This window comes from Danio aesculapii, chromosome 11 (assembly GCF_903798145.1).
Source record: "Danio aesculapii chromosome 11, fDanAes4.1, whole genome shotgun sequence".
NCBI classification, from domain to species: domain Eukaryota; kingdom Metazoa; phylum Chordata; class Actinopteri; order Cypriniformes; family Danionidae; genus Danio; species Danio aesculapii.
In genome coordinates, this window is record NC_079445.1 from 36,262,163 (window position 1) to 36,285,699 (window position 23,537).

Sequence of the window (23,537 nt, forward strand, 5' to 3'; positions counted from 1 at the left end):
ATGAACAAAACTGTTAATGTTTTTGAAAAAAGTCTCTTATGTTGAACAGGGCTGTGTTTGTGTGTTTGAAATGTCTATGTATATATATATATATATATATATATTTACCTATGTATACATATACAGTTAAAGTCCGAATTATTAGCCCCCGTTTATTTTCCATTTCTGTTTAACAGAGAGCAGATTTTTTTCAACGCATTTCTAAATATAATAGTTTTAATAACTCATTTCTAATAACTGATTTCTTTTATCTTTGCCATGATGACAAATAATAATATTTGACTAGATATTTTTCAAGACACTTCTATACAGCTTAAAGTGCCATTTAAAGGCTTAACTAGGTTAATTAGGTTAAATAGGCAGGTTATGGTAAAACTGCTTTTATTCTAGCCAAAATAAAACAAATATGACTTTCTCCAGAAGAAAAAACATTATCAGACATACTGTGAAAAATTTCCTTACTCTGTTAAACATCATTTGGGAAATATTTAAAAAAGAAAGAAAAGAAAAAAATCAAAGGGAGGCTAATAATTCCGATTTACACAACTGTATAAACACAACAGTTCTGTCTGTTTCTCGAATCTGATCGGCTGATAGCCGTGCAATATTTAGCAATAACAGCACTCGTACAGACTCTTTACCCTTCTGTATTACTCCTCCCACATAGAGTGACAGCAAATCAATAAACTCACTACAGTTTGACAAATACAGAAGCTGTTTTGTACTTTTGAGTTGTTTTTAGGCGAGAAAGCAGTTGTTTAGATTGCAACTGTGCAGTTTATTTATAAGGATAGTGTCTGTATTAAATATTTATTTAGATTATATTATTTCTGAGTTACACAAGATGACCACATAATAAGCTCTTAGGCAAAAACCTGGCATAATTTTAAACTACGGCTGATCAAATCATTATAAAACAGGTACTGTAAGTGACTTTCTAAGTTGAACTCTATCTTTTGTATGTTGTAGTGCTGTATTTATATCACATAATTGTAGTGTATTGAGTGTGAAATGGGACTCACATATAAGGAATGTATGTATTTCGTGTTGGCCACTCTTTGTATAACCCTGACTTACTTTTTGGTTGGTCATCTGCTTGTTTCTAATAAGTCTCGTGTTTTCGTTCCTGCAGACTAGTTCATGCTCGCATGTGTTTAGCATTTTTCCTTATCGCAAACACAACAGTAATCTGGTAGTGTTTGTGCTGCTTTGGCGTTTTTGGTGTTATTTATTGTGATCTTCCGATTGCATCAGAGAAATACTGGGAAATCTCTGTAGACTGATGGCATTTCATGTCGTTTAGCCTTATAACCTTAAAATGTCAGCAAAATCACTTTTGTCATCACTTTAGTTATTACACTAGAGAATCATTCAAATAATAGCTCTAAAGTGACGTTTGTGAAGTAGTAACGGTTTCTGCTGTTCTGACGTCAGCTGCAGATGAGAAGGAATGTCGGAAGAAAGTAGTTCCTCATACAGAAGGATTTTTAGACTCTCTGTGTTTGATTTTCTTTTTATATACATGATTATGCCATTGAACTGTTGTATAAACACAATATCACATGAGTAGCAGTGCAATATGGTGGGACACTAAGTGACATATAGCCATTTCGCATAGCTACTTGTGTGATACTGCTATTGTTTTATGTATTTTTTAAAATGTCTCATAATCCTCTAGAAATCATTCTAATGTGCTCTTTTGGTGCTCAAAACATATTATGAATGCTAACAATTGTATTGTATTATTTTGCTTTGTTTATTAATTAAAGTTAATAATTTATTTGTATTTTTACAAGTTTGGAATAAAGTCTAACGTCAAATGCTTAACCATAAACCAGCATTTTCTCTTACCAGCTGTTAATTTCAGCAAAAAATCCTTCAAATGATTCTAACTGGCATTTTAATCAAACCCAAATTTAATAAATCTAGTAAATCCAAACGAATTCCATGTGCTATCCTATAAGAAATATACTTATTGACACTTCCATAGTAATTTTTTTTCCTACTATAAATGTCAATGGTTACAGAAACATTTATTTTGCGTTCAACAGAAGAACAAATACGCTCAAACTGGTTCGGATCAAGTCATGGGTGAGTAAATGATGACAGAATTGTCATTTATGGGTGTCATTTACTATCCCTTTAAAACTTATTCCAAACAAAAGCTGCCAACCCCAATTTAAAAAAAAACTAACAATAGTATTTACACATTGGAGAACAAAATGTTTCAGGAAGCACATTCCCAAAACTTTAATGTAAAAATCAACCTGCAATTAAGAGATTATGTTACGCTTCGGTGAGAGACGAATCATCTAACTGCTACGAGACAAAAGCACACTGTCATCATATAAGTACACATTTCCCTTTAGAAAAGTAGGACAATGATGATAACAAGCCTCATTAAGGTGCTATGAAGTGAGAAAAGTTGCATAAGGCCTATCCAGGAACAAAAAAATGGATTTTCCCAGCATTCTTTGTTAACAGATATTCAGTGTAAGTTCAGTGTAAGTGCATCTACTTCTGGATTAAGTCTTCTTCCGACTTTACAGCGCAGTACAGTACATGCAACTCAAATTCAGAATTTTCATACACTGATATGATACATGGTGAAACAAATCTTTTACATGAGCCTGTGTTCTAACCAGCCAGACAATGGCAATACAGTATGTGATTTCTGCATATGGAACTATGATAATTATGATAATTTCAGGTACCGATACTACATTTCATAAGATTCAACATCCTTTTGTGTGACATTTATGACATACTAAAAGCTATACTGGATAATTTACCTCAGATTTAGCAAAAAAAAGCTGGCAAAAACTGAAACTCAACCAAAACTGCTACCAAACAATTGCAAATGCTATTGTACGGTCAATTGCAAATGCCATTGTACGGTCACTCTCTGTATGTATTTTAATGTTAAAATGGTTTAATATATTTTAAAGTAAGCCCTGTTTACACCTGGTGTTTATTATTTTTTGTTTCAATCTAATCACAAGTGAGTGCTAAATACAGATCTAAAATGCTCTGAAATGTTGAGCTTGTCAACTTTTACATTGTTTTTGTACCATGTGGTTGAATGTATTCAAACAGCCACAAAAGGCAGCCTACACTACACTGACAGACATTAATTCAACATTACGGCATATGTTATGAAGTAAGACTGTCTGAAACAATGTGCTTAACCAGTCCTGATCTTAACATAAAACCACAAAGATCAGAACATTTTTGCAGCTATGAGAAAAAACAAACAAGCTTCTCTTGTATTGTTATCGATTGATACCTTATTGTTTTGTTCTTCTTATTATTAAGTAGTGCTGGGCAAAGATTAATCGCAATTATAAAAAAAAAGTTTGCTTTGACAACGGTGCACGGTATACATTTATTATGTATATGTGATACACACAGACAAACATAGATATATATTATAACTAAACATAAGTAAACATGTTCTCAAATATTTGCAGGCATGCGAGTTTTTACATGATAAATATAATATAATAAATATACAGACTACAAGAGAGAAACTTTTATTTTGGATGCTATTAATCTGTTAATAAAATTAATAAACTGGATGATCCAGAGTATTTTATTATGTTATTTTAGCTATTTTATTTATTTTATTTTTGTTAGCATAAATAATAGAGTATGAAATTCTCCAAAAGAAAGCATAACTCCTCAGAATAATTAAATATTACAGGAATTCACTTTCAGGATGGTTGACGTCAGTGGTTCCCTATATATTAAATACGATATATACAGTACAATATTTGTCATCCATTTCTCAGTGAATATAGGCAATATATTTTAGTGCATTTGAACAAAACAGATTTATTAAACAGATATATTTATTAAAATAATATTTTAGTCATCAAAAATCTTTAGAAATGGAAAGATAATACAATTAAATTCATGCGAAATATTGGAAAAAATGACAAACTGCAAAATTTCAACTAAATGTTATATATTTTTTCTTTCTCTTGATTTTTGCTCTGTTTTTAAATTTTAATTAATATTTTTTCCCTAACATATACAGTTTGGTTTACTAATTTTTGAACCATTATTGTAAGTTATTTTGTTAGATATGCTCCAGGTTTGGCTTCACTGAGTAATCTAATGTTCATGCACAAATATAATACTGTAAAGTTTCCTATATATTACTATTTTCCTATAAATTATTATTTTTCTAATATTAATTTAAATGAAAGGTTTGTGTGTACTCATACATGTTGAGCACTGTAGGTCTTATATTATATGAAGGTGTGAGGAGGATCACCTGGTTTTCATGGCAAGGGCCCTGGCAGTATTCAGTAAGACTCTCCACAGTCTGGTTTATGAGAGCGACGTTCTTCTCATTAATATAGAGTCCCAGCAGCCCCAGGCCTCCTGTAGTGCTGCCACATATACAATCCAGGAACTGCAGCGTCTCGCACACCAGGTTGTAGTTGTTTTTGTTGTTCTGACAGCGAAGGAAGTTCTAGGGAACAAGCGGGGGGAAAAACAGGATATGAGGGACATGCTTTTGTATTTATGAGCCATATTAGGGCCAGAGGAAGCACAGATAGAGTAGACATAGAGCTTGTATTATGGTATGGGATTGGATTTGGATTCAATCAGAAAACATAAATCTTTGAGATAAAAAAAATATCAGTATTTTGTTTTTGTCAATAGCTATAAGAAGTTCCAATCCAAGAGTTAAAAAATGAATTTTGATATGTGTGTACATTCAAATAATTAGTTAATAGTCTACTGTTCTTGCTTACGTGATTTTTTAATATTCCATGCATTTTTAATATTCCTAATAAACTGGAATGACAGTTTCAATTTACAGTACTAGAACTTCTATATTAAGCTGCTTTGACACAATCTACATTGTAATAGCGCTATATACTGTAAACAAACATCAACTGAATAATATTCCTTATTTTTTTATAGATTCCCATTGAATGAAACATAAAAATACAATAAACAAATGTAAAATTTGAAGTTGTATATTACATATTAATGTTTTATATTAAATATAAACACATGTATACACATACACACAATCTAAAATATGACAAATACAAATAAATAAATAAAACAAGGAATTCATATTTTTTTGGACATTTTCACCCAAATGTGAATTAGCTAATCATTTGGAAACTGACCTGCATTTCTTACATTCACTTGCTTTGAATGTTCACTAGTCAGTCTAAATGACTTTTGTCTAATGAAAGAAATGAAGCACTGTATTCACAACCACTAATCCTTGTGTACTGTAGGCATGGGACGATAACCGTTTTCAAGGTATACCACGGTTTGGAAAAGTCAAGGTTTTAAAACCGCCAAAATTTTCTGTATTACCATTCCTAAAGTATTTGTAAGATTATTTATTTATTTATTTATGTTTTTTTGCGTGTGTTTTTAGGACAACAGTATCTCCAGCAGAAAAAAATATCCAAAGATGCCATTTTAAATTGTGAAGAAATCTGTGTTTTTGAAACAAATGAAGACAGCAGAAGTCAATGATTTATTTTAATTATATAGCCTGACATGTTTACTGTTCCAAAATATTTTTAAAATAAATATATTGTTTTCAAAAGGGGAAAAAGTTTTAATTTTTTTACCCAGACAGTTAAAAAGAATATATTTCAGAGCAGTGAGCACAATACCATGATATTCTTATTCAAGCTTATCATATCTTCAAAATCTTTTACCAGCCCATGCCTAGTGTACTGTTCAAATTTACTACCTTTTCATTATGTTGGGGGCTATTTTTGCCCCATTGACTTCCATTAAAATGACATTTTTTGATTGCAAAGCCGTGACACCAAATAATCATGCATTCTTGATTGTTGATGTTTTTCCCTGTTGGTAAAACTGTTCATTTTTAATGTTGATCATCAGTTGGCAGCATTAAATCTTCAGATGGGCGAGTGCAGTTCAGTGGAGTAAAACAGCAGATTTTAGTGTGTGTGCATAAATACACTTACCATGTTTCCTATGTGCTTAGAGCTGAGCTGCTTGGTTTTTATTTTTTCAAACATATCAAGGTAAGTGCTCATAGGTCTCTCTCACACTCACCCACAGACACACAAACCACACTCCATATAACCCTATAATAATTGTTATCCATAAACTAAGCTTTTTTTTGTAATGCAACTAATGATCAACAGTAAAAATGAGTCAATTTACCCCTTCAGGTAAAACCCCCAACAATCAAGAATGCATGATTATATGTTGTCATGGTTTTGCAATCAAAAAATGTCTTTATAATTAAAGTCAATGGGGTAAAAACTGCCACCAACATAACGAAAGGGTAGTAAAATTTGCCCAGAGTGTATTGTTGAATGTTAAATAATTTCAAAGCATTTTCCCAAAATATGTGTCAAAATAAGATTTGTCACGAAAAATGATTCTATTTTCTGAAACACTGGGCCAAATTAAGACTCAAAATTAGCCCAGACTGGATGAAAACATACCCAAAAGCACACAAGGGTTAACCGGAAGCTTTTGATGTCGCGTTCCATTTCCCCAATCTAATTTATATGATTTAATTTTATTATATCTAATATATATATATAAAATCCAACTTTATTTTTTTTGCAAGAGTCTGGTTTCACTCTAAAATACACAAAAATTCCAAAAAATAAAACTGCTATCATATAACACATTAATTTAAATGAATATGTTGTATTGACACTTTCCATACAATTCCCCAAGTAACCAACAGCAAAGCTACTGTACTGTTAAGTTTTTAGCATCAGTCTACATGCTGACGGTCTGACCTGCAGCTCTCGGTTGTGGTTTTCGCAGAGCAGCTGCATGAGGCGCAGAATTGGCTGCATAATGGTGATGATGACGCTCATTTCGTTCTCGTCCTGGTTCTTCTCGGCTGTGCTGCTCGGTCCCTCCGTCGCATTCAGATGCTCGTCTGCATCCGCTTCTCTTCTGTAAGTGCTGAAGGCCTTCTTAGTGACCGTTGAGGCTTCAAGAAGCTGCTCTCGCACTTCTTCGGTTATAACAGCCACATCTTTGACTGAAAGATAGAGCACAATGTAGCACAATGTGTATTTGTCTGTAGTTTATGATCATGCACTCGAGCAGTTTTTCATTTTTTAAAAACCATTTTAAGGACAATATTATTATCCCCCTTAAGCAAGAAATATTTTTTAATTGTTTACAAAACAAACCATAATTATACAATGATTTACCTACTTTAACTTGCATACTTAACCTAGTTAAGCCTTTAAATGCCACTTTAAGCTGAATACTAGTATCTTGAAAAATATCAAGTAAAATATGATGTACTGTCATCATGGCAAAGATAAAAGAAATTAGTTATTAGAAAGGAGTTAATAAAAATATTACGTTTAGAAATGTGTTTCTAAACTTTGTTTTTAACATCTCAATCTAAAATCTCTCCGTTATATAGAATTTGGGGAAAAAATATAAAATAATTCAAATTTTACAGGAGTAAATGAACTATGTGCATAATTATGACAATGAATTCAACAGTTTCAAGTATGGGCAGCACGATGGCGCAGTGAGTAGCACAATCGCCTCACAGCAAGAAGATCACTGGTTCGAGCCTCGGCTGGGTCAGTTGGTGTTTCTGTGTGGAGTTTGCATGTTCTCCCCGTGTTTGCGTGGGTTTCCTCCGGGTGCTCCGGTTTCCTCCACAGTCCAAAAACATGTGGTACAGGTGAATTGGGTAAGCTAAATTGTCCATTGTGTATGTGTGTGAATGGTTGTGTGTGGATGTTTCCCAGTGATGGGTTGCGGCTGGAAAGGCATCCGCTGCGTAAAACATATGCTGGATAAGTTGGCGGTTTATTCCGCTGTGTGACCCCAGATTAATAAAGGGACTAAGCTGAAAAGAAAATGAATGAATGAGTTCCAAGTATAACAGGTTCACTCACTTACTTAAAGTCAGCTTATCACTATTACTGTAACAGCCTCCTCCTCATAAAGGTGGTTCATGAACAAGAACAGCTGCTTGTTCGTGCGAAATTTATTTATTATATTTTTTCGTTTTTTACATAGTTCAAAATGTCTCTTTGTTTTATGCAACAATAAATTATGGCGGTCTACTTTCAAAAGTAGTGATGCTTTCTTTTACTTAAAGTAATATTAAACATATGCTGGTTACATCTAGAGCTAGACAGAATCTGTGGCAAGTCTCTTGTATAATAATAATACTAAAAGACAGAAAATATTAGGCCTACTTTACAAACTGTATTGCAAAGAACTGATATGAACATTTTCGTATTAGTCAATTTTATTGAAAGTAATTTAAATTAATAAATATAAATGTACACAAATTACACATGCAAATAAATAGACTGATGGGCAAAAATCTGCGGATATCTGCGGATTTCACCATGCACAGATTCCGTGTGGGTCTGGTTATATATATATATATATATATATATATATATATATATATATATATATATATATATATATATATATATATATATATATATATATATATACACATACATACATACATACAGTAATCAGTCCACGTATTAATTATCGCACTATTTAGCAAGCTACAGCATATCACATTTTTCTTCAATATGGCATAGACCTGCTACATGCAACATTTCAGATCATTTGATTTGTATCACTCGCTCAGCCCTAACATGGAATCCTGACCTTTCTTTCGTGATTGTACATCCTTATCATTGGTGTCCTCATCTTTGCGTTTGCTGCCCAGATCGCTGGTGTTCACCGTCACCGTGGCCTTGATCTCCTGCTGGGCGAGTTTCATCCGCTCGTAAAACACCTTGAAGAACTTCTCTGACTTATTATCACCCGTCAAACGGCAGAAGAACGAACGCTGTTGGAAGACAGATATATAGATTTGTAGATATAAAAGCCATCTTTTTTTCCCCTAAACCAGGACAAACAACCAGCAATGGTCAACATTTTGTTTATCATAATAATACCATGACCTTTAGAATGAGATGAGAATCATCAATGACTTATTCCAGCAGATTTCATTGTCATTAAGCACAAATCATACTAACAGCAAATTAAGTTACCCGTGTTTCCTTGCACTGCAATATTAATGCTTTTATTACAATAATATACCATAAAACTATATCTATATTATCTTTGTGGCCATCACTGCAGTCTCTGTGAACAATACACAACAGTTTCTGCTCCACTTTGGCATCGGTGAGCTGTGGACAATCCTTCATCATTTGGCTATCCTTGCACCATTTTTTCATTTTAACTTTTTAGAACAACCCACATTTCCGAGTTTTGAGGCACCAGGCCAACAAAACTGCTCTTTTAAAGTGTGATACACTGGCAGCACTTCCCATTCTGACTACTGACTAAGAACTAGTCCTCAGGTGGTACATGCTGTATATTCACTGCCAGAAAACTGTTCCTAAACCAGTTGCTAGAAACGCTGATTGCTCTAGGCTGAGGGTGATCATAATGTAATGACTCGTTGCTGTGTGTGTGTGTGTGTGTGTGTGTGTCTATATACAAAATACTACTCATAGACACACTCTCAGATTTTATACTGTTTGTATACATTAACTTTATATTGTAGAAAATATAAAATACAATTATATATATACAATTATACAATTTATATATATACAACTATATATATATATATATATATATATATATATATTATTATACAATTATATATATATATATATATATATATATATATATATATATATATATATTATACAATTATATATATATATATATATATATATATATATATTATACAATTATATATATATATATATATATATATATATATATATATATATATATATATATATATATATTATACAATTATATATATATATATATATATATATATATATATATATTATACAATTATATATATATATATATATATATATATTGTCACGGATTGGTCAGGCTCTCACGATCCCCACTCACGAAGATCACCATCACCTGACTTCTAATGAGCACACAGCTGCATCACATTCACGAGCACCAGATAAAAGCACAGCACTCCAGTCGCTCATTGTCCGGGCTCGTCTCGACGAAAGCGGACAACTGAGCGACCACTCAGCGTAGTCATCCTCAGCTAAAACAAACGCTTTACTTACCTGTTCTCTTTGTATTCCTCCTAGTCTTCCTGGTCCACCCGAATCGTCCTGTCTTCCAGTCCTTCCAAGTCTGTGTCATCCTCTGTCAGCTGTATCTGGTGTGTGCTGTCCATCCTCGTGTATTCCTGTTACCCAGCCACGGAGGAAAAGACCCCAACATCATTCCTGATCCTCCTGGCTATCCTTCATGTGCTCCTTGTTGTCATTTAATAAACACCCTAACGTTTCCTTACCTCTGTCTCCTGTCCGCTTCATAACAGAAGCCCGGACCAATAACGACGACAACATGAGCACCCCCGATCACTTTCAAGAGCTGGTGGACCAGTTGAAGCGGATTCTACAGCCACCAGCTCCACTTTCCAACGCACCACCAGCACCGAGCACTTCCGCCTCCACAGTTTTCTTCTTCGGCCCTTCCTTCCAGTCCCATGGCCCGACCAGCGCCCTACTCAGGCGGAGCGGGGGAGTGCAATGGTTTTCTGTTACAATGTTCCCTCATATTCGAAATGCAACCTTCTCTATATCCCACAGATAAGTCAAAGATCGCCTACATCGTATCACTACTCTCTGGGCCTGCACTTAAATGGGCTGAGACGATCTGGAACCAAGCCGGGCCGGTCATGAATTCCATCACTACCTTCACGGAGTATTTCAAAGAGGTGTTTGGACGTTCTGATGGGGAAGTAGCCGCTGGAGAGCAGCTGTATCATCTAAAGCAAGGTACTCTATCTACACAGGAATATGCTCTCCGGTTTCGCACTCTAGCAGCTGCAAGTGGATGGAATGAGAGATCGTTGTTGACCACGTACCGGCTCGGCTTGGAACCCACTCTCCGAATCCAGCTGGCCACATTAGATGATACTATGGGTCTGGAGAGATTCATCCAACATTCTCTCCGATGTTCCGATCGTCTCCGTTCCTATCAACAGGACACCATCACCCCCTCGTCTGCACTCCTCCAATCGCCTGAGTCAACAGCCTCTCCAGAACCAGAACCCATGATAATAGAGTCTGGAAGACTGACATCAGCGGAACGACAGAGGAGGCTGACCCGGGGTCTGTGTCTATACTGCGGTGTCAGTGGACACACCCGTATGGAGTGTCCCCTTCGTCCCATTCGGACTTCAGTGAGTGTATTCAGTACGAATATTGAACAATGTAAACCACTTACTACCACCGTACAAATAACTACTGCCTCTATTTCTCTCCTTGTCACAGCCCTCATCGACTCCGGGTCAGCAGGGAACTTCATCTCCCAATCCCTCTGTCGTCAACTCCACCTACGTACTGAGGCGTCCTCGCATATATACCAGATACAACCGATAACCCAGTGCACTCGATCTTCGACCCGTATCCATCGACAATGCGAAGACATCCTTCTTCAAGTGGGGTTGTTACATCAAGAGAGGATTCAATTTCTGGTTCTGGAGGGTGCAAATATGGACATCATTCTAGGGCGCCCGTGGCTGGTGAAGCACGATCCCATCATCTCTTGGGGCACAGGAGAGATAAAGAAATGGGGATCTGGATGTACACCTACCTGTTTTCCAAATCTCCCTCTTCAAGGTCGGAACCCCATTTCTTTGTTTACAACATCGGTCGAGAGTCCTCCTGAGAAGCAGTCTATCCACATTCCTAAGGAGTACAGCTCCTTTCATGATGTCTTCTGCCCCAAGAGAGCTTCCCAGCTACCGCCGCATCGGCCATGGGACTGCGCGATCGACCTAGTTCCAGATGCCCAGTTGCCAAGAGGTAGGATCTACCCGCTCTCGCTTCCAGAGAATCAGGCAATGGAAGATTACATAAGGGAGGCTCTGAGTCAGGGGTACATACGTCACTCAAAATCCCCAGCCGCCTCAAGCTTCTTCTTTGTGGCCAAGGAGGACGGAGGGCTGCGTCCATGCATCGACTACAGGGTCCTAAATAACGGTACAGTAAAATACCGATATCCCCTTCCTCTGGTACCAGCCGCTTTGGAACAGCTCCGAGAAGCTAAAGTCTTCACTAAATTGGACCTCCGCAGCGCGTATAATCTGATAAGAATACGTGAGGGGGACCAATGGAAGACAGCATTCGTGACCCCTACTGGCCACTATGAATATGAGGTCATGCCTTACGGTCTGGTCAACGCCCCCTCCGTATTCCAAAACTTCATTCATGAAGTCCTCCGGGAGTTTCTTCACCACTTTGTAATAGTGTACATAGATGACATCCTCATTTACTCCCGGAGTGAGGCCGAACATCGCCAACACGTTGCGGAGGTCCTACACACATTGAGAGAACATCACCTCTACCTCAAAGCGGAGAAATGCTCATTCCACCAGAAGTCGATTCATTTCTTGGGATACATCATTGACCAAACCGGTATACGTATGGATGGGAAGAAAATTGAGGCTGTTCTATCCTGGTCAGAACCCACTTCCATTAAGGAGCTCCAGAGGTTTCTTGGGTTTGCTAACTTTTATAGACGGTTTATCAAGGACTACAGCAGGATTACATCACCTCTCACTAATCTCCTCAAGGGTAAACCCAAAGGACTGGAGTGGACCAAAGAAGCAGCCGCAGCCTTCCGCCTTCTAAGAAGGAGTTCACAAGGGCCCCACTCCTGACTCATCCTGACCCAAATCTTCCTTTCGTGGTGGAAGTGGACGCATCCACCACCGGCGTCGGGGCAGTATTATCCCAACATCATGATACACCGCCCCGACTGCATCCCTGTGCCTATTTCTCTCGGAAGTTGAGCCCGGCGGAGCAGAATTACAGCATAGGAGACAGGGAGCTTCTAGCAATCAAGCTAGCCTTGGAGGAGTGGCGTCACTGGTTGGAGGGAGCCAAACATCCGTTCCAGGTGATCACAGATCACAAAAACCTCCAATATATCAAAGAGGCCAAGAGACTATGTCCACGTCAAGCCAGATGGTCACTTTTCTTCTCACGTTTTGATTTCTCCATTTCCTATCGTCCAGGACCCAAGAATCTAAGAGCAGACGCTCTCTCTCGTTTACACGAGCATCACGATCATGAAGAACTCCCAACGAAGATTCTTCCCGAACACATCTCCATTTGTCCGATCACCTGGAACGCTCCTCCAGTCGTTGCCACTCCGGAAGCCCCTGCTCCGCCGGGATGCCCTCCTCATCGGCAGTTCATACCACCTGAACACCGGGTAGATCTGATCCACTCCTTACATACCTCGCTAGGCACTGGACATCCAGGGATCAACAATACTCTCTCGCTAGTATCCCAACGATTCTGGTGGCCAAACATGGCAAGGGATGTGAGGCAATATGTTCAGGGCTGTAAGGACTGTGCCCAATCCAAGAGCCCACGTCATCTACCCGCTGGAAAGCTCCATCCCTTGCCGATTCCGAACCGTCCCTGGTCACACCTAGGAGTGGACTTTATCACTGACCTCCCCTCGTCAGAAGGTAATACCTGTATTCTAGTCATCGTAGATAGATTCTCAAAGTTTGTCAAACTAATCCCTCTGAAAGGTCTTCCCACAGCCTTTGAAACAGCCGACAATATCTTTAATCAAGTCTTCAGGTCATTTGGTATTCCAGAAGATATTGTGTCGGACAGAGGTCCACAGTTCATCTCACGTCTATGGAAAGCCTTCTTCAAGCTCCTAGGTGTGGCCGTCAGCCTCTCTTCTGGATATCATCCCCAAACCAACGGGCAGACAGAGAGGAAGATTCAGGAGGTGGGACGGTTCCTGAGGACCTTCTGCAGTGGTCACCAGAGCTCCTGGAGCCAGTATTTGGGCTGGGCAGAATATGCCCAAAATTCACTGCGGCAACCCTCCACCGGACTCACGCCATTCCAGTGCGTCCTGGGCTTCCAACCACCGCTCTTTCCCTGGGATGGCGAACCATCTGATGTCCCCGCAGTGGATCACTGGTTCCGGGGAGAGCGAGAGAGTCTGGGACGAGGCTCATCAACATCTGCAGAGGGCAGTCCGTCGAAGCAAGGTAACCGCCGATAGAAGAAGGTCTGAAGAACCCAGATACACACCCGGACAAAAGGTGTGGCTATCCACCCGGGACATACGCATGCGACTGCCCTCTCGCAAGTTAAGTCCCCGATTTGTTGGTCCCTTCACCATCGTGGAACAGGTTAACCCCGTCACCTACAAACTACAATTACCCTCTCACTACCGTATTCACCCTACATTCCACGTATCACTCCTGAAACCCTATCACGATCCTGTTCTTCCCTCCACAGAGCCTGACCACGAAGAGGAACCCCCTCCTCCACTGCTCCTAGAAGAAGGAGCCGTCTACGCAGTGAAGGAGATCTTGCGTTCCCGACGTCGTGGTGGCCAGTTGGAGTACCTGGTGGACTGGGAAGGGTACGGCCCCGAAGAAAGGACATGGGTTCCCAGAGCTGATATTCTCGATCCTAGTCTCATGGTGGAGTTTCATGAGAGCCACCCTGAGTTCCCAGCGCCTAGAGGCAGAGGGAGACCACCACGGCGTCGGAGGTGTCGGCCCTCAGGAGCGGGCCCTGGGGAGGGGGGTACTGTCACGGATTGGTCAGGCTCTCACGATCCCCACTCACGAAGATCACCATCACCTGACTTCTAATGAGCACACAGCTGCATCACATTCACGAGCACCAGATAAAAGCACAGCACTCCAGTCGCTCATTGTCCGGGCTCGTCTCGACGAAAGCGGACAACTGAGCGACCACTCAGCGTAGTCATCCTCAGCTAAAACAAACGCTTTACTTACCTGTTCTCTTTGTATTCCTCCTAGTCTTCCTGGTCCACCCGAATCGTCCTGTCTTCCAGTCCTTCCAAGTCTGTGTCATCCTCTGTCAGCTGTATCTGGTGTGTGCTGTCCATCCTCGTGTATTCCTGTTACCCAGCCACGGAGGAAAAGACCCCAACATCATTCCTGATCCTCCTGGCTATCCTTCATGTGCTCCTTGTTGTCATTTAATAAACACCCTAACGTTTCCTTACCTCTGTCTCCTGTCCGCTTCATAACATATATATATATATATATATATATATATATATATATATATATATATATATATATATATATATATATATATATATATATATATATATGCTATGGGGTTTGTTTTTATATTAAAATAAATAGCATTATTTATTAAAATAATAGCAAATAACTAATAACTTTTCTATATTATTTTCTTGGTCACACCTTATTTTAATGTTCAATTCTCGCTATTAACAAACTATTAACTATGACTTTTGCCTCAAATTCCTAATTTGCTGCTTATTAACAGTTATAACAGCTAATTAACAGTTATAGTAGCTACTGTAGGTTTGGTTACTAGAAAGAATTAGGGATGTAGACCAAGATCATGTAGGAAATGTGCTTTATATATACTAATAAACAGTCAATATCTTAATAATAGGCAGGTAATAAGCCACTTTTTTATACTTGATATTTAAAGTATGTGTGAATCTAAAGCTGCTAAGACTTTAATTTCAGCATGTTGATGTGCTTCTAACGGAAACTGAATACTAAGTAGGGGGTGGGGCTTTCAATTGTGCATCATTCCCTCATAGCAAACTAACAGTTAGAGGGGTGTGGCTAAGAATATTGTGGCTGAAGCGTCAAACTGATGTCAACAGAGAAGAACCTCTGAAGCAACTGGTCAGACTTTGATTAAAGATTACCAAAACAAACATTTAATCCTGTGGATTAAAGGTGAACAGATTAATTGTTCACCTAATGTTCACCTAAAGAGTAACAAAGACTGCTAACAAAACAAACAGCACATTTTGAGTTCACACAGACTTTAAACAAAGTTTTTACCATTTTCTTTGATTTGTATATATACTAGATGGAATATTATAAACTATTCTACATGCATGTCAAGCAGTAAGTGAAATCTTTATTGTTTATCATGTGCTTGTGACGCTCCTGATCCAGTACGTGAGGAGTTAAATAAAGAGCGCGGTGCAGCCATATTCCTGAGCAGAGTTCTCACGTCCCTCCCTCCACCCTGTTTACTGCCAGCCAGACTCACTCAAAGCACTGCGCTTACATAACACACACACACACACACATACACAGTAATTACCACGGAAATAACCTGGAGTGCCTCCCTCAGCTCACCTGATTTTACACCATCTGTCCCAGCACTACCAGCTCACACATTTGCACACACAAAATATCACAGCAGAAATCTACAGGTGAACAGGGTAAAACATTAACTAATTGTTATTGTCATGTTTGCCCAGTTGACTACTGTACATTGAGATTTTGTTATATATTTTTGTATTAGTGGTACGAAGGTAAGAATGTCGCGCAACATACATTGTGCACACGTAGTTTTTGAATATCACTGTTGTTAGACACACTAGCTAAGGGGCGTGCTCCACCCACTGTACTTTTGTTTTCTCATCATATATATTAGAGTAGGTTAGGTAGTGCATAATAGATGCGAAGATTTCTTTTCAATAACTGCTGTATTTTTCTTCTGGATAGTTAGGGTAGATATTGGGCCAATAGATTGTTTTGTTTTATTTATCTCCTTTGTTTGGACGCCGCCCGCGTCTCATCTCTCCAACTCTCCCATCTATCTGTTCAAACATCTTGTGTCCCATTTGTTGTCTGTAATTTCAATATATTCTTGTAAATATTTAATGTTCTTTCTATATACATATTTTTGCATTTATTATTATCACTATCTTTGTAAATAAACTCACTTCATTGCATTTAGTTAGTCTTGGTATTTTGTTCCTCACTTGTTGATAGTGTGTTTGCTTATGTGTTTCACCCAAAATTAATGTTACTCTCCTTCCCCTTTACTCACCATCTTTAAAAACGTAACAATTAGAAATTGACTAAAATGTTTAAATATGCAAAGAGGTTTTCATGCAAATAGTTTACATGTTATGTTTAAATATGCAAAAGAGTGTTTTATTTTGCATACAATTCTATTACAAAAATGTAAATATTGGATGAAGGCTTTTTTTTATATATTAGAGATTTGCAAATGGGAATTTGGGAATCTCTTTTATTACGTTTTATAACTATATAGTGTTACTACATCCAACTTTGATACGATACTTTGAAAAATATCAATATTTAATACCATTTTCGATACCGTGGGAAACAAATTCCGCAACATTGCAAATGCAAACATGCAAATAAAGTAAAAAGGGGAAAAAATAACTAAACCATATACAGAAATGCTTATACCAGGTACATCAGCAGTGATTAAGTCCAAAAAGCAATAAATTCATTAATTTCCCTTGGCTTAGACAGAACCAGAAACTTATCCAGCGTATGTTTTACGCATCGGATGCCCTTCCAACCGCAACCCAACACTGGGAAACAACCACAAACTCTCACATTCACACTCATACACTACAGCCAATTTAGCTTACCCAATTCACCTACAGTATAGCACATGTCTTTGGACTATGGGGGAAACCAGAGCACCCGGAAGAAACCCACGCCAACATGCAGAGAACATGCAAACTACAAACCAAATTGCCAACTGGCCCAACCGGTACTCAAACCAGTGACCCTCTTGCTGTCGGGGGAGTCACCGTGACACTTCTATTGTGTTTACAATTCTATTGCAAAAATGTAAATACTGGATGAATTTTTTTGTTAATATAATAAAGTGTTTACAAATTAGAATTTCTTTTACCGCTACATTATAATGTTGTTACGATACTGGAATTTCAACTTTGATACGATACTTTGAAAAATATCGATATTCGTTACCATTTTCAATACTGTGGAAAACAAATTCTGCAGCATTGCAAATGCAAACATGCAAATGAAGTAAAAAGGGAAAGAAATAACAAAACCATATAATGCGCAACCCAGGTATGTCAGCAGTCCTCAAGTCAAAAAGTTTAAATTAAATAATACATTTGTGCAATCTCATCTTATTTTTCTGATTAAAACAAACGTCTCCTTTACACCTGACCCAGAAATTGCTATATTTGGGTACTCTTGTTCTCTGCTGGATAATAATGTGTCCATACAAAGCAACATAATTTATGGAATGATTATTGCTGAATGGAAATCAGATTCTGTTTCATAATTTAAGACATGGTTAACTTATCTCACTCAAATATTGCACATGGAAAGAGTCCATTATGGAGTTATCGATAATCCTGATAAGTTTTACAATATATAGCAACCATTTCTTGATCACCTGGACCTATATAATGTGGATTCTGAGCAGCAGTGTAATGCTTAATTTGCTCACTTACCCTACTGACTGCCTCTTTGTATTTTCATTGATACCATTTGTATGCCCTAATTGTTTTTTAATAATAACAGAATTTTTTTTACATGTATTTAATTTTTTTTCTATTTTAATTATTATTATTATTACTATTATATTCATTGTATTATCATACTTATTTCATGCATCTTTTTAATGTTGTTTGGTAATTATTGAAAGTGTTAAAATCTTAATTTTATTATTAAATATTCATCTCCCTGCTGGTGAGAAGAGAGCGTGAGAGATTCAGTATCGATACTTCTCAAAAGCAAGATTGTATCATTCTAAATATTTCAGATATTTATCGATATTTTTAACAACACTACTACATTACTCAGAAAATATTGCACTTTTTCTAAAATAATATGTTGCATACAATCAGGCAAATTCAAAACACAGCATACAAAGTTTAGATAAATATTTCATTTAACATTTTTTTTTCCTCCAGAGACCTCGTTTAAAAAAATAAAAAAATAAATAAATAAAATAAAATAAAATACAACAAAACAAAACTAAAAAACTAAACAAAACAAAAAAAAATAAACAAAACAAAAGAAAACAAAACTACATAAAATAAAATACAATAGAAAAAAAAACAAAAATCTAAGCAAAACAAAACAAAAGAAAACAAAAGGCAAAAATGTTTTTAGAAAAATATGGATATGGATAATACTGAAGTTTGGTGTAAGTAAGGGCTGTCTAATTTAATATTTATCGCTCAAAGTTGAAAAATTACACATTTTAAAAATAGCCTTTAAAATATATATTTATCTGAAATCTACAAGTACAAATTGATAAAGTGTGACAAAAGAAATGTCTTAAAAGTGTATTTTGGAAGTTTTCTTTACATGAAACTGAAAAAAGTCAGCGTTTCAGTTTGCAGTGTCTGGCCCTTCAGCTCCATCTATGAATAAAATAAAAGCGGCCCTCAAGTTATGTAGTGCTTTCTCTGGTATATCCTGTCCTACTTTCTCTCCTTTTCTTTTTTTTTTTTGTTCCTTACATAAGTCAGTAATCAGCTGAGTGGCGGAGGGAGGATCTGCACGCTCGCTCACACAGGACAACAGGGGGAGGGAAAAAAAAGAAAAGAAAAAATCCAGGAAAATCCTGCCCTACTTTTCTCCAGCCAAACAGGCACGGAGGAGCGGAGTGTGTGATGAGGCACAGGAGGAGGAGGGCGACTTATCAGCCCAATTCTGGGGCAGTTTTGAAAGCTTGTTACATAACCAGCCTTCTTTCCAGGTTAACAGTGGACTCAGTCATTCAGGCTGCTTTCAAACAAGAACAGAGAAGAAAAACAATGCAGCACACCCACATCTACAGACTTCAGAACAAAAGCTCAACGTTTCATTCCTGGATTTAAAAATGAAAGTGAACGTATATAATAAGGCATTTTTTTATATAAATAAATATTATATACATATATCTAAATATATATAGTGAATGTATTTAATAATAAGGCATTTAAAAAAATATATATATATAAGAAAGTTAATGTATATAATAAGCAAAATCAAGCTCAAAGTTTGATTCTTGGATTTGAAAATTAACATGAATGTACATAAGGCATTTTTAATAAATAAATATACTAATAAAAATAATTAATAAATAATATATTATAAATATTATATATATATATATATATATATATATATATATATATATATATATATATATATAATATATTCTAAAAATAATATAAAGTTTGTGTAAATATAAAGTTAATGTATATAATGGTAAAATCAAGCTAAACAATTGATTCTCGATTTAAAAGTGAACGTGAATGTATATAATAAGGCATTTTTTAATAAATAAATATTTTATATATATATATATATATATATATATATATATATATATATATATATATATATATATATATAAATATATATAAGAGTAAATGTATATAATAAGTAAAATCATGCTAAAAAAACGAGAATGTAAATAATAATAATAATAATATTAATAATAAATAAATAATAATAATAATAATAATAATAATAGCAGCATTTTGTAAAAATGAATATTATATATATATGAAAGTTAATGTATATAATCAGTAAAATCAAGCTCAACATTTCATCTTCGAAATTTAAAAATGAACATGAATGTATATAATAATAAGGAATTTTTTAATAAATAAATATTATATACAGTATATATGAAAGTTATTGTATATAATAGGTAAAATCAAGCTCAACGTTTCATTCTTGGATTTAAAAATAAAAATGAATGCATAGAATAATAATAATAAGGCATTTTTGTTTTAGAAATAAATATTATATACATTTTAAAAAGTAAATGTATAAACAGTTGAAGTCAGAATTATTAGCCCCCCCTAAATTTAACAGAGAGAATATTTTCTCAACACATTTCTAAACATAATAGTTTTAATAACTCATTTCTAAAAACTGATTTCTTTTATCTTTGCCATGATGACAGTACTAGATATTACTAGATATTTTTCAAGACACTTCTATACAGCTTAAAGTGACATTTAAAGGCTTAACTAGGTTAATTAGGTTAACTAGGCAGGTTAGGGTATTTAGGCAAGTTATTGTATAACGATGGTTTGTTCTGTAAACTGTAGATCTTGTTCTGTAGATCTAATCTCATTTGTCCTCATTTGTAAGTCGCTTTGGATAAAAGCGTCTGCTAAATGACTAAATGTAAATGTAAATGTAAAAAAATAGCTTAAAGGGGCTAATAATTTTGACCTTAAAATGGTGTTTAAAAAATGTATAACTGCTTTTATTGTAGTCGAAATAAAACAAATAAGACTTTCTCCTGAAGAAAAAATATTATCAGACATATACTGAGAAAATTTCCTTGCTCTTTTAATCATCATTTGGCAAAAAAAATCAAAAGGGGGCTAATAATTCTGACTTTATAGGTTATTGTTATTATTCTATATCATTACTATTTTTATGTATTTATTTGATTAAAATTGTTTATATAAATTCCAATCAATATTATTTATGACATAATATAGTATCATTTTTAAGAAAAATAATAATAGTAATATATCTAGTAATAATAGTAATATATCTAGTAATAGTTAATATGTTGGATAATAATTAAGTATCAAATTATATAAACAAGCTCAATGTTTGACTCTTGGATATAAAAATGAACGTAAATGTATATAATAATAATAATTTATTTTATAAATAAATATTATGTAAGTTAATGCATGTATTATGTAATAAGTAAATGCATAAAAATGTAATAATACATTTAATAAGCATATATTTTAACTTACATAAAATAGAAGAGAAAAGAAAAAACAAGTGCGTATATGTATTAATTGAAATTAAAAATTAAAAGAAAAAACGTAATTGGGGGAAGATGGATATAAAGATTAAAACAGACAATTTGTAAATGTTAGATTTAAATTTATGATTAGTATGAATATTACTAATAGTGTAATTTTAGCTATTCTCAATGGTAAAAAAAATGAAATTAATATATGAAATAGTAAATTATAAAAAATACATACTATATTAGTTACTATGCATTGTTTAATTACAAATATAAAATAAATAACAAAAAGATAAAAACTACTAATAATAACAAGTTAGTCTGTTAAATGAATGAAAAATATGCACTATAATTAAAATACTAAATAAAAAATAATTGAAACAAAAAAATTTTAAAAAGGTAACAATGTGTGGAAAGTATAGTTTCACCACAAAATGTAATAAATTTAATAAAAAATCTAATAAAATATTAAATAATGAAAAATTGGTCCTATAATTAAAAAATATATATATAAAAAAAGAAAACAAAAACGATAAAACAGATAACAACAAAAAATAGAAAATATAGTGTTTCAGTACAAACTTTAATGAATGTAATTTAAAAAAAATAAATAAATAAAAAATACATACTATAATAAAAATAGAAAATAAAAAAATTTAAACAAAAAATAACAACAAAAATAATCCATAAATATTTAAAAAATAAATAAATATAAAATAATAAAAATAAAATAATAAAAATAAATATATGTAAAAAACAAAATAATAAATGAAATATTTAATAATGTTTAATAAAATAATGGCTACTATAATTAAAATATTCAATAAAAAAAGGATAAAAGAGACAACAACCATAATAATGTATAGAAATTGTAGTATTTCAGTACAAAATGTGATAAATATAAAAATAAATGATCAAATATATTTGGAGGGGATTAAAGGACATCCACACGTATCATTTTTTGAACTGAACATGCTCATCAGACATCACACATCTGACAGAGATCTGTGAATGACCTTTTTTGTGAACTTCTCCTCACTGGAGTTAATTGAACGCAGCCGATGGTTTAGAGAGATTAAAGATGGGAGCGAATCGAGCGCTTATGTAAGAGCAGAGGAGAACTGAGTTTACAGCATTACGCCATTCAAATGTGCGAGTCTCATGATCGCTCTTATAAACAAGCTGCAGTAAACATGTCAACACCTGACTGCCATATGACGCACATCCAGACAAACAGCCAAACACTGCAGACGCTGGAAAATCAGCATGCAAAGAGAGAGAGAGAGAGAGAGAGAGAGAGAGAGAGAGAGAGAGAGAGAGAGAGAGAGAGAGAGAGAGAGAGAGAGAGAGAGAGAGAGAGAGAGAGAGAGAGAGAGAGAGAGAGAGAGAGAGAGAGAGAGAGAGAGAGAGAGAGAGAGAGAGAGAGAGAGAGAGAGAGAGAGAGAGAGAGAGAGTTTTCCAGGTGTTCAACAGAACCATTGCAGCTCTTTCATACTCATACTGCCGGAATTAGGAGGTTTGCTAAAGGTGCAGCTGTTCAGGTGTTCAACAGAACCATTGCAGCTCTTTCAGGTCAAACAAGCTGGAATGGATATAAGACAAAGCAGAGGGCCCAGTCTGTGTAATAATGACTGTTGCATTTTAGGACAATTCAGAAGAATAAGTATAATAGTAACTAAGGTTTGTTATGTTTATGATGATGTTTACATTGTTAAGTAGGCATTATTGTTAATCAACGGATGTTTTGCTTTTTAGTTTTATTTGGAAAAAAATAAAAATATAAATTTTTTATAAATAAAAATTTAATAAAGTAAAAAAAGAAATATGTTAAAATATCAGCAAATGATAAAATAATAATAATAATAATAATAATAATAATAATAATAATTGACAAATATATATGACAAATGTAAATATGATATGATAAAATATGAAATATAT

General features: G+C 35.0%; 1 protein-coding gene across 1 annotated transcript in view; it reads right to left on the minus strand.

Moving 5' to 3' along the window:
- The window catches only part of itpr1b (inositol 1,4,5-trisphosphate receptor, type 1b), a 269,709-nt gene that overhangs the window by 74,267 nt on the left and 171,905 nt on the right, over window positions 1-23,537 (minus strand). Inside the window, exons 45-47 of the mRNA XM_056468320.1 lie at window positions 8,650-8,833; window positions 6,774-7,024; window positions 4,280-4,480 (exon numbers count right to left, since the gene is read on the minus strand). Of these exons, the coding sequence (XP_056324295.1) occupies window positions 4,280-4,480; window positions 6,774-7,024; window positions 8,650-8,833 (636 nt within the window). The remainder of the gene's footprint in view (window positions 1-4,279; window positions 4,481-6,773; window positions 7,025-8,649; window positions 8,834-23,537) is intronic.